The sequence below is a fragment of the Notamacropus eugenii genome, chromosome 2, assembly GCF_028372415.1.
Source record: "Notamacropus eugenii isolate mMacEug1 chromosome 2, mMacEug1.pri_v2, whole genome shotgun sequence".
Taxonomy (NCBI): Eukaryota; Metazoa; Chordata; class Mammalia; order Diprotodontia; family Macropodidae; genus Notamacropus; species Notamacropus eugenii.
In genome coordinates this window covers 60347635-60359833 of record NC_092873.1, presented here as the reverse complement: position 1 = coordinate 60359833, position 12199 = coordinate 60347635, and the positions used below count along the sequence as shown (strand labels likewise).

General features: G+C 51.2%; 1 protein-coding gene across 7 annotated transcripts in view; it reads right to left on the bottom strand.

Moving 5' to 3' along the window:
- The window catches only part of DGKD (diacylglycerol kinase delta), a 113008-nt gene that overhangs the window by 77036 nt on the left and 23773 nt on the right, over positions 1-12199 (bottom strand). Inside the window, exon 1 of one of the 7 annotated variants that reach the window (XM_072640550.1) lies at positions 3673-3753. The exons of 4 other annotated variants lie outside the window; for them this stretch is intronic. In XM_072640550.1, coding sequence (XP_072496651.1) covers positions 3673-3732 — 60 coding nt within the window. In that variant the 5' untranslated portion in view covers positions 3733-3753. Of the gene's footprint in view, positions 1-2652; positions 2841-2879; positions 3264-3672; positions 3754-12199 lie in introns of those variants that run through there. 2 more of the 7 variants (XM_072640552.1, XM_072640553.1) reach the window with 2 other exon arrangements.

Below are 12199 nucleotides of genomic sequence, written 5' to 3'. Positions count from 1 at the left end.
GCTACTGTCCAACGTCTCGGGTCCCCCCCAGAAGAAATTCAAATCTGGAGATGAAGAGAGTCTCCCCTGCTCCCCACGGGTGGCATTTCCGCAGGCCAGATCCATTTCCTCGGCTAACTGGGGCACTAGGAGGCAGAACACCTGGAAGGACCTCCTTACTAACACTGAGGTTCCCAAACGTGGCTGGAGGTGAAGCCTTCCAGAAGGCTGGGGTCTCCCACATACCGAAGATAAGAACTACCTCAAGTATATGATTTTGTTTCTCTGCCAAAGGCATAAAGAAAAAGTGAGACCTTGCTCATTTGGTTCAGGACTGAACAGAATTTTCTGTTTGAAGAAAGGTGTTTGCTCCCCAAATGGAGCTCCTGAGATTTTCCAGGCCCTGCCCCACAGGAATAGCCCGAGTTTACCAGGCCAGGGAGGAAGATTAAAGAGTTCCCCTGGTGCACAGCTCCTCTTGGGAACCATGTCTCTGAGTGTTCCCATGGTCCCCAGCCCCGCTGGCTCTGAACTCTGGGAAAATGACCGCTTCTCCTCCTGGGGTCACATTCCTTCATGTACCAGCTGGGATGCTCTGTCCCTTGGGCCCTGGCAGCCAGTGAGATGGGGAGACCCCAGAGTATGTGGGTCCCTGTAACCTTCCCAAGTGGAGAGCCAGAGCCAGCGGTGCCTGACCCAAGGCAGAAGGTGCAGACAAACACAGACAGTCACTCCCCTGGCGTGGCCACAGGTGAGAAAGAGAGAATCAGCCCCTCCGGCTGTGCTTCTCAGAACAGTTGGGCCCTGGCCCAAGTGGAGGGAATGCACACCCAGCTCTAGCACCCTGGGCCACAGGTGCAGGCCCATGTAGCCCTTCCCCCAGTCCTTGGGACGTTTCCAACAGGCGCATTCTGAAGAGGCGACTTAAAACCCTGCCTCCCGCAGCTCCCCCACCTCCAGGCACCCTCGGCTCAACCTCAGCATCCCAGACCACCACACATATCTCATTGGTTTTCAAATCTCGTCATTTGTATTTCATGATGTCTCGTCTCTACTCACACAACTGCCAACTTGTTCTCGCTTGGATAATAACAATGCAACACTCATTCAACTTCACAAATATAATTTCATTTAATCTCACAATCCTGAGTTACAGGCACTATTATTAACCCCATTTTATGGATGAGTAAACTGAGGCAGAAAGCAATGAAGTGACTTGCTCAAAGGCCATGGTCTGAGGAAAGGTTTGAACTCTGAACTGGTGTCCAGGCCTCCAGTCCCTCCCCAAGTCAACTGATCCTTTATATGCTTCCAAGGTGACTTTGTGACAGCCCCGGGCTGGCTACACAATGGCTCCCTGTTCTCTCTGGGATCAAACATAACCTGTGTGGCCTTAGAGCTTTTTACTGCCTAGGTCTGCTGCCCCTTCCTCATCTCCTGCACACACAGTCCAGTCAGACTTGTCCTGGCCCCCATGCTCCCCCATGCTCATCTACCACCTTCACACAGTTCACACTCAGTTTGGAGAACTCTCCCATCCCAATCACAGGCCTGCCGGGCAGCTTTCGCTGCTCCCCTCTCCCTCACCTCGGGTACCACCAACAGGGCTTCCCTTTCCCCCACTAGCCCAGCCTCCCTCGGTACGGTTCCTTTGTGCTGCTTCTGTGGATGTGATTGGTGCACACCTGTATATATCCTAGCACCTAGCACTGGGCCATGCATACAGTAGGCATATAACAGATGTCTATTCTTGACTTTTTAGTTTGCTGCTGGATAATAAACTTGGATCCTTCCACCTAGAGATTCTTGCCACTCTTAATGAATCAAGTAAGCATTTATAAAGTACCTCCTATATGTCTAGCCCTGTGCTGGACTCTGGGGATACGAGTACAAAGAAAGACAGTCCCTCCTCTCAAGAAGTTTCTATGTGAATGGGGGAAAGTAAGACACAGAAGAAAGCCAGAAGGGAGCATGCAGAGAGGGTGGAGAAAGTCCTTCAGCAAGCCAGGAGCAAAGATTTCTGACACAGAGTCCTAGAAGGAGGCGGATGAGGAGAGGATGAGGCCCCACAGAGCTCAGAATGCTTCCAGTGTGAGAAGTCCTAGCCAGAGAGCATGCTTTAGAGGTGTAGCAGCCAAAGTCCAGATGGCCAAAGGCAAGCCACACCATCCATAGGCCCTAAGACATACCACTCCCAGGACACATCCACCTTACAGAGAAAGGGCAGAGACTACGGCAGAGGGGGAGCTAGATCTGGAACCAAAGGCCTTGGGTTCAAATCCCAAGTCTCCCACTTATCCCTTGTTTACATAAATTCTCAGGGTCTCAGTTTCCTCATCCCTATTTCTGGCTCTGCATAAATGATGCTCCAGGACCAAAGCTTTGTACTCCAGGCCCTCAGCCCCTGATCTAGGGCAGGCCATCCTGAGCCTCAGTGGCTCTACCTGTGAAATGGAGGCATTCATATGCTTCCAAAGCTGGACCATCTGAGATGGAGAGACTGTAAGAGGGAGTTGAGGCTGAGGGAACCAGGTTCCCTCAGGGCTGTGCCGTAGAAGAGCTGACCTGGGTCAGAACTCACAGGAAGAACTGAGACCTTTGGCTTCTTCCTCCCCTCCCCACCACTGCAAGAGGTAGGCAAGGGAAAATGGGGTGAGCCTCATATAAACCAACCTTGCCAAGGTTCCGTGTGGGCTTGTCCCAGCTCCCTGGGAATCCTGGCCCAGTTCTGTCCAGGGTACAGAGCGGCAGAGCCAAGGCAAGGCTGGCCTGCAGATCCAGCTTCCGCTGGTGCCCCCAAGTCGGGTTTCTCCAGCCAAGATCCCAGCTTGCAGAGGCCCATGGCTGTCCCCAGGGTGGCCCCCACCCAGCTGTATGTGCTAATAGGGTACTATGGTTACCGAAGCAACAAGATTGCCGCCCAAGGGCTTCTAGTGTGAAGGGGACTCAGCCAGCGCAGGCGCAGACCCTGGGACCACCAAGTGTGTTCCTTCTCCAGCCTCCAGATTGTGCTTCCAAAGCTGCCAGCACCAGGTCTCAGGGAGAGCCAGGAGGCTGATCTCAGCTCCTTCCTTTCCTCCTCCACCCCAGGTGTGTGCAAAGGTGAACCAGTAATGACAAAGGCTGGTTTAAAGTCCTGGAATTCTCAGCAGGAAAAGGATTGTTTCTAAAGACACTGTGTACATTGGCCCAGGGTTGTATTTACCCAGGGTTCACTGTGCAAAGTACTGAAGTGATATGGGGCAGCCACAGGGAGGTCTGGCGATGCTGCTTCCATGTTTTGGTGGAGGAGGCTGAGCTCCGAAGGGAGCTTCTCCAAGGGAACCCCCCCATAGTGTCACCCCCCCACCTGCCATTTGGGTAAGACATCCCTTCATGTCAAAGCGCAACAGAAAAAGGTGGCAATGTCTCCCTCCAGCAGAGAAATGCCAAGCCCCTGAAGGCCAGTATGATCAAAGGGAGCTAGAGACTGGCTGGGGAGAAGCAGTAATGATGACAGCCGGCATTTCTATGGCATCTACTGTGAGCTAGGCCCCTGTATCCTCAGGACAGCCCTGGGGCCACATAATCCAATCTGGCCCAATCCAAGCTCAGTGCCCAAAATACAGACTATGCCACACAGTTCAGAGGGGAAGGCAGCTCTGGCCGGGCAGAGAACAAACCAGGAGGCCTCCCTGCCTCCATGAAGCTTACCCCCTGCTCCAGCCACTGAGATGAAGAGACAGACTCTAGAGAGGAGTTCGGACACGCCATCCTTCTCTCTGAGATTCTGTTTGCTCCCCTGGGGGCTACCAAGGACTCAGAATTCTCGCCGGCCCTCTCTGGACGCAGTCCCAGCAGTCCCCAGGCTCCAGGACTGAACTCTACTTCCTGCAAAGACGAGTAACAAAAGCTTCTGTATTCGTCCTCTCAATAAAGAGAATCACATGTTCCTCCTGGAGCAAACATTCCGAAGGAGCCCAGACTCAGGTCCTGCCAGTGGCTGCCTCCGCCCTGAGGGCCACGGCTTGGTTTCCTGCCAACAGATTCTCTAACAGCTTCAGACAACCAAGAGGCACTGGCTCTTCTCCCAGGGACTCCTCCACCCTGCCACACTATACCCCGAAGCTGCTCCCAAGGGGCACACGGAGTTCTTTCTCTCCAAAGGGCTCATCAAGGATAGTTTTCTGACCGGAGGGGAGGTGGCACCCTCTGGCCTCCAGCAACGAGGAAGCAATGACACTCAGGCTGAGATGGGAGGGCACAAGGAAAGCCAGACAAGCCCAGCAGCTCTCAAAATCCCACCTGCAATTTAGTGTAGATGCCAAAAGAAGAGAGAGGACACACAGGGCAGTCATGGCTTTGTGAGGAGGGTGGGTGGAAAGGCTCATTTTATTTGATATTTAAAGTTAGAAGAAAAATGGTTTTTATAGAAAGAAAAGCTGAAGTCCTGGGAGTCTCAGCAGTCACATAGCCCTCGAGGGCCTTTGCCCTCCTACAGCAAAAAATGGAAAGAAGACAGCTTTTCCTTAACCACTTTACAGCTCCTTTTCTCCTCCCCAGGATTCAAAGGACAAAAAAACAAACCAGCAGACTTGGATGGGACAAGTGTCACTCACTCTTTCCTTCTCTCCCCCAGTAATCGCAGCTTGGGGAGATCTAGAGGAGAACCCAACCCATCTGCAGCTGCACAGGTGAGGAGCCCTAGTCATCCATCACTCACCTGCCAGTTTAGCAGAGTAAGAGAGCCCTGGATGACTCTGCTTCCATCTTGGGCCTTCAAACCCTGGCGGACTCTGCCCAGCAGAGCACGCCTTCACAATAGGGCAAGCAACTGGTGGCACTCAGGCAGCACTCAATAGCTCTGGCTCCCAGCTGCCCTCCTACACCTCCAATGTTACCACGATGGTCCCTTCTGGGCCTCCAGCTCCATACCTTGGGGTTCCCCGGCCTGATAGCCTCAGATTTCATCTCCGGCTCATTCTGTACTTGTGCACAGTCCAGGAGTTGACAAGTTCTCGGAGAGGGTCACACTGGGAAGCCTGGAGGGCATGAATGGCTTGCTCAGGGCAGCTGCATTCCTCAGCTGACCACCAGACCATCTCCCTTCTCCTGGAGGTGGGTGACAGCTGCAACAACATGGGGCTTCCTGTATGTGTCTGCCGGGAGGCACTTCCTAACTGAGGAGGTTTTGCCCACAAGTCCTCCAGCCGGCTCTCCTTGAGTTCACACTTGGCAGTGCCAGAGGAATCTCAGAAGCTATCAACAGCCCAAGAAGTCCCAAGACTTCCAAGGGTGTTCCCCAGGGCCCAGTCTTGGTGGTCCCTGGGAATCAGGCAGGCACCATTCTCAGAGAGTCCAAAGGGACAGATGGGAAGTCTTCTTGTATGAAATCCTGGCGCCCAAAACAATCTGGGCAGGAAAACTGATGTTGAAATCTGAGTGAAGGTCACTCAGTGAAGCCAGAGACAAATGGCAGCCCAGATCACTTCCACAGACAAATTTCTATTACAAACAGCTGGAGAACCGCAAGCTGAATTCTCATCCTATGCAATTCTCCAGGACAGTCAGGCCTTGTATCCTCGGGTTGTCAGATGGGAAGGCTGTTCTAAACTGAGCATCTGGGGAGGAAGACAGCCACTTCAGTCCACACAGAATGGAGGTGTGGTTCATCTGGAGACTCAGAATCGACCTGAGGCACATTGGTGAGACAATATCTGAATGTGAGCTGTGATCCAATGTTACCATGGTGGTCCCTTCTGGGCCTCCAGCTCCGTACCTTGGGGTCCCCCAGGCTCATAGCCTCAGATTTCATCTCCGGCTCATTCTGAGCTTGTGCACAGTCCAGGGGTTGACGAGTTCTCGGAGACCATCACTCCAATCCCGTGGTCTCTCCAGCTTCTGATGCAGAGTGCCGGCAGGATCCCACCACCAGCAAGACCAGTCAACGGTCACCCGGTCTCAGCTGGAATCCTCAAGAGCTGCTACAAATGAGGAATGGTTGCCTCACCCTGCACCACATCTCTGTGCTCTACCAAGGTAAGAGGAGCTCTGGGGCCTTTTTTTTTGGTGGCGGAGGTTGTTTTTCTCATGGAAGTAGAAAAGGCTCCAGGTCACTGATATTGAGAGAGCAGACATTCCAATGTGCCCTTCGATGGTGCCCATGAGAGCACCAGCATGTGTCCCTCACTCTCTCCTGATAGTGCCAGGATGTCAGTGGAGGAAGGTGCATGGGCTCCAGCATCTAGGAAGCACTTAGCACTAAGTGCCTGCTGGGGAAAGAAGTCCAAGCAGAAAGAAAGATAGACCCTGCGCTCAAAGAGCTGGCATGCTAACGGGGAAAGAGGATGCACCAAGATCTGCAGAGAAGTAGGAGGGGCAGCAATTAGGTAGGGAGGATGCCAGATGCCAGGATCAGAGCCAAGTCCAAAGAGCTGAAGCAGAGCTGGGGGGAACTAAGGCTGCCAGAGGGTAATGGGGGCACGGTGGGGGCAGCTCAGGCCCCACCTCAGGGAGACGGCAGGTGGGAGACTGTCGGTCCAGACAGCCCCCTCCCTAGTCCTGCACGCCCAGCCCACCTCTCCCAGGCTGGACTGCAGTCTGCCCGCCACCACTCGGCTCTGTCAGAATCCTCCCTGTCAGTCCTTCTGAGAGCCTACAGCATGTCAGCAGAGAATTAGAGAAATACAAATTGGAAGAGCTGAGCTCTGAATTCCACCCAAAGGACAAGAAATGATGAATGCTGCACAGGCAGAACAAAGAGGCACAGGAAGCACCGTGGATGTCCACAGCAACTGGGTGAGCTCTTCTGCAAATGGCCAGGAATTCCATTCCAAAACGTCCCCACAAGTCACCCGTGGCCATAGGGAGACAAAAGCGAGGGCACAGGGCCCACACGAGTAGAGACCAAGAGCAGTCCTGTCACGATGGCCCCAGGCCTCTGCCCAGTCAGCGGATGGCAGAATACAAAAGGAAACATTCCTCCACCAAAAGAAATGACAAGTACTGAGAACTAGGGACAAAACGTGATCAATGTGAGGGCAGTTGGGCTGGAGGCCGCGAGTGACCACAGTCGGAGCTGATTTTGTCATTGCTTGTTACAAGGGGGAGGGGGAAGTGACAATGATCTCTAAAAAAAGAATTTCAAATAACACATGTGGTTATAAAGTGAATTCAAATGCTTCTAGATCTAGGGCAGGAAGAGAGGTGTGAGGGCCTAGGGAGTGGGGAGGGGCCAGGGAGGTGTAGCTCTGCCCCAGGTCACCAGGTAAGGGCCCAGCCCTGGCCCCAGATCACCCACTTAAGAAGCCTCAGAGGTTTGAAGGCATGACCTCCAATCCGGGGAATATTCCCCTAGGAAGGCACTAGGTAGCCTCAGTGAATAAAAGTCTCAGGGACTGGCGCTTCTCTCTACCTGCTGGGAGCTGGCAGGCTAAAATCCTCCTCTCCCCTTCTGGGATCTTCTCAAGCACTCAGTAACTCCCCTTCACTACAGCATGCTCAGCCACACCAGCTCCAGTTCTGCCAGCCCCTCCTGAAGGGCAGTGACCATGGACATGATTCAAGGCTCCCCTCAGAAGGGGCTCCATCACTCAGAGCCCACAGCCCCTGCTCCAGGAAGGGAGAGATTAGAGGGAGAAGCCCTGGCAAGGCCCCCAGCCTCAGGTAGCTACTGCCCTCCCAGGGCCTCTGCCAGCTCAGTTTCACCATTTCTGACTATTCAAAATGGAAATCCTTCTTCTGTACCTCCAAACCCTGAGCCTGGCCCCCCCATTCGAGCTAGCCATGGTCCTTTGGTGAATACACAGGGCAAGCTTAAGGCCTCCTCTTCCCGCTTCCCCTTCTCCTCCTCCTTCTCCCCCTCCCCTCTCTCCTGACTCTCTCTGGCTCTCCATGTTCAGGCCTTTGCCAAAGAGGATGTGAAAATGAGAAGACTTGAAGGAACATCATTAGATGTGTGTGTACAGGAACCACAGGAGGACAGCTCCCACAGCAAGATGAGGCCAAAGACTGAGCACCGTGAGAAGTTACCCGCCCCCCCACCTCCCCAGCTCCAAGAGATCAGAAACAGGGAAGTCGATCAAATTTAAATTCTCTTCTTATCATCAAAGGACTGAACACTTAGAGGCTGGAAAAGACCCCAGAAGCCATCCCTCAACACCCTCAGTTTTACAGAAGAAGAAATGGAGACCCAAGGAGGTTATAGGATTTACATGTGGTCACATAGGTAGGGTCAAAGGCAGGATCTGAACCCAGGTACTGATTCCAGGGCAGCTATGTGGCACAATGGAGACAGAGCAACGACTGGGGTCGGGAACACTCATCTTCCTGAATTCAAATCCAGTCTCAGACATTTACTAGGTGCATGACCCTGGGTAAGTCACTTCACCCTGTTTGCCTCAGTTTCCTTGTCTGGCAAATGAGCTGGAGGAAGAAATGGCAAAGCACTCCAGGATCTTTGCCCAAAAAATCCCAAATGGGGTCATGAAGAGTTGGACACAATTGAACAACCACCTGACTGCAGAATTAGGGTTCGCACTATACCCCCGGTCCCCTTTACCATCCAGATCTCTTTTCTTCCATTTACTACTCTTCTTTCTCTCTGATGTCTACTGTGCTCAGCAGCTTCCCTTTCCCCATACCTCAACTCTCCTGGGTTATTCCCCGTCCTGGACTCCCTTTTAGAAGCATCCAGAGGTCTTCCTACTGCCCTCCTTCCTATTCTGACCCCGACAAAAACTCTGGGGGCCTCAACGTCCCCTGAGAAGTGTGAGATGTCTGGCAGCTCAAGGGACTGGGTTACCAAAGACACCAAGTGTCCTATCTTGTCCTTTGTAGGAGGCAGAGACACACCTGGTGACGAGTGGCCACCCCAGGCAGGATGAGGCCTCGGGTCCAGTGAGGGGGCAAGGTGGCCACCTATGGGTGGGCAGAGGAAGAGAGCTGTGTGGGCCCCCTTTCCTGGACAGAGACAGGTAGTGACAAGGCTGCTCAGAGACCATCCTAAAGTGCAGCTCATCCCCTCCTTGATCAACCCCAGGGCTCCTCTCCAGGTTCTGCTCCAGGGACTCTGGACTTTTGGCTGGATGATACCCTTGATTCCATAGCTACAACCATGCAAATGGAAAGACCCCCCACCCCGGAGAAGGGAATGGTACAAATTATAAAGAAGAGGTCCCCACCCCATCTCTGGCAGAGGTCAGAAGTCCACAGGTGTTCCCATGGCACACATTTTCAGACTCTGACAATGTATTCATCAGTTCTGCTAGTTTTCCCCTCTTCTTTTTTTTTCTTTCATTTGTCATAGGAGATGGCTCTCTAGCGGAAGAGAAGGAGAGACATCGAGGAAAACTATGGGGTGGAAGAAACTCCTGAAAACATCAGAAAAACCATCTTCTTTTAAAGTGAATGTTATAGAATGGCAAAAAATGAGTCTGGCCATAAGGACTCAGAGAAGAGACCTGACCCCCATTTCTCCCCAACGTGGAGGACCCTGGTGTACAAGGGCCTGGGCCTGGGCCACTGCAGACACTTTCTGACTTTTTTCATTTTGCTGATTTTTTAAAAAACTCTTCCTCTTTTTCTTTAAAAATATTTTTTGTTCTATAGGCTAATTCTCTGGGAGGGGAGAGGGGTAGAAAAATAGGAGAAATTCAGGCAATCCATTTTGCTCTTTCCTAATCCCTCAAGGCACAAACACAGAAGTCCAGTAATAGTGTTTCCTTCTGAATGGAAATTTCACTCTCTCACTTGTCACAATTTCTGTATAGCCAGGAGAGCAACCTAGCTGGTTAAGGAAGGAGGTGTGATATATTAATGATGCATTCAATAGAGTACATTAGGCATCTATGCCTTACTGGGGGGACTTGGCTGATCACAAGCTTACTGAGTTCCCAGGGGGGAATGTGGTTGCCCCCAAAACCAAATGCACCCCACAGCTCTCTCCCACGTCCTCAGCAGCAAGCCTGGCAACGATGATGAAACGGGGACATTGTCCGCCAAACACCAATGGTGGCTGAAGAGTCTGACAGTCATTTGACATGCCAAGAGAGAGACCTGCATCCTCTTCAGAGAGGGGAAGAAAATCAGAAGGTTCAGTACGAAGCTGCCACTAACAGGACTGACTGCAAAGCCGGGGACAAACTAACTAACCTCACCACTTCTCCGCTGGCCCCACGAGCAGAAGGTCATGCTCCCTCCTTTCATGCCAAAAGAATCTTTTCTCATGGGCACAAAGATGAACTTCTTGAAGGCAAAACGTGAAAACCAACTCAAGTTCACAGAGCAGGCTTTCTGCCCCATAGGAGAGGAAACTAGCAGACATCCTCCAGCTTTGGTGATTAATGATCATTAAAAGATGGCACCAGAAATGTCAGAAGAGCTTGCTAACAGCAGCCGCTGTCTGTCTACACCAGGCCTAGCCCTCGCCTTTTGTCTGCTTCCTGTATGTATGTCCCCTCTCCCAACTCCTGTGGATCCCCCCTGTGTGTGGAGGAGGGCACAGCAAGTGAGAGGCTGCAGCATGGAAGTGGATGTGCCATCACTGAAGGGTCTGAAAGGAAGCAACACAGGTAGTTCTTGGACAAGTGGAATGACAGGTGAGCAGCACGCATGTTGGAGGGGAAAGCAGCAGGGGGCTCCAGGAGGGGCAGGCCCAGCCCGGTCACTCAGACATGATGAAATCTGCCTCTGATAGAGGCACATTCTCACAGTGCCTTAAAAGGCCAGGCCTCTTTCTAAAAAACACTATGACCTACAAACTCCAAATAAAACAAAAACCTCTGAAATTAATCACAAACTTTGTTCTCTGAAGCCTTGCTGGGATTCTTCTGTCATGCGATCAAACAGAACCACCCTCCTCCCAAACCTACTGCTCCTGATCATGGGCACCTGAGTCCTGTGGTGTGCTGGTCATATGGGGAGCAGCCCTAGCAGCAAGGTCAGTCAGGAAACATTCAATCGGATGTTTTCCTGTGTGTCCAGTCACATTTCTGGCTCCCTTGTACCCTATGTGGAAAACTGCAGTACTGTCTGTCCACAGAGTGATGGGGACCTGGATAAGGATGCTGGGACTTCAATCTACGTGAGACTCATCAACAAGGAGGCTATTGTTGTCTTTTAAACTTGAAGGAAAGGAAAGCAGGAGATGAAAGAGAAAATAAACGCCTATTAATTTGAAAATAAAACAAAAATAATTGACGTGTGTGTGTGTGTGTGTGTGTGTGTGTGTAGAAAGAGACAGAAAGAGAAAGAGAATTTCCCTTTGTCTGATGGTTATTCAGAGGAAAACAAAGAAAACACTAATAGGAAAAACTCATACATAGGAATTATTCTAGAGGCTCGAAGGAACCAGGAGAGAAAAGCAGTCTCTGACTTTTCAGCTGGGACACTGGGGTCCTGGGGAGCTTGTGTAATGCAGGTGGGCTCTCTGACCACTGAGTCAGCATCCTTCCCCTCCACTAACCAGGCTGCTCTCTTCTCCCTGCACAAACAAACGACTTCTGCATCAGTAGGGGCGAATAACTGGGAAATGTTCAAAGAACATGGCCAAGCTATCTCTGGAAGAAAGCTCCTGGGTGCCAGGGACCATGTGCCCCAAATCACTGGTAATCAGAAAACTACAATTTTGGGCTGCTCTGGAATTCCACCCCGTATCTAGAGATTGTTCATCGACAGAAAAGGAAAATGACCGGTATTGGAGGGATTGTGGGAAACAGGTACAAGAATACATGGTTGGGGGGGCTATAAACTGGTCCACCAGTCAACTGGAGAATACAGAAACAAATTATGGAATATCAATGGACTAGAATAGCATTGTACTCTAAGAAAAGACAGAAAGCACGGCATCAGAGGAACCTGGGAATAAACTGATGCAGAGTGAAGTGAGAGGAACCTGGGGAATTATTTATATAACAATGCAATAAAGACAAATGACTTTGAAAGATTTAAGAATTCCGCTCAACACAATATCAGCTCTGATTCCAGAGAATGAATGGAAAATGCTCCCCACATCCCGACAATGGTGTGATGAACTTAGAACGCAGATGAGATGGCCAATGTGAGAATTTGTTTTTCAAGCGTTTTGTTTTTCTTTCTTTTTTTCTTAGTGGTGGGAGAGAAAATCCAGGTTGAACAATTAAAAAAATTAATTTCAAAACAAAGAGGTGGAGAAGGCAGTTGTCCAAACCATGCTCCAATTGAAACTGAGTAAAGGAGGGGAAAAGGTTAGCCTTCTAGAAAT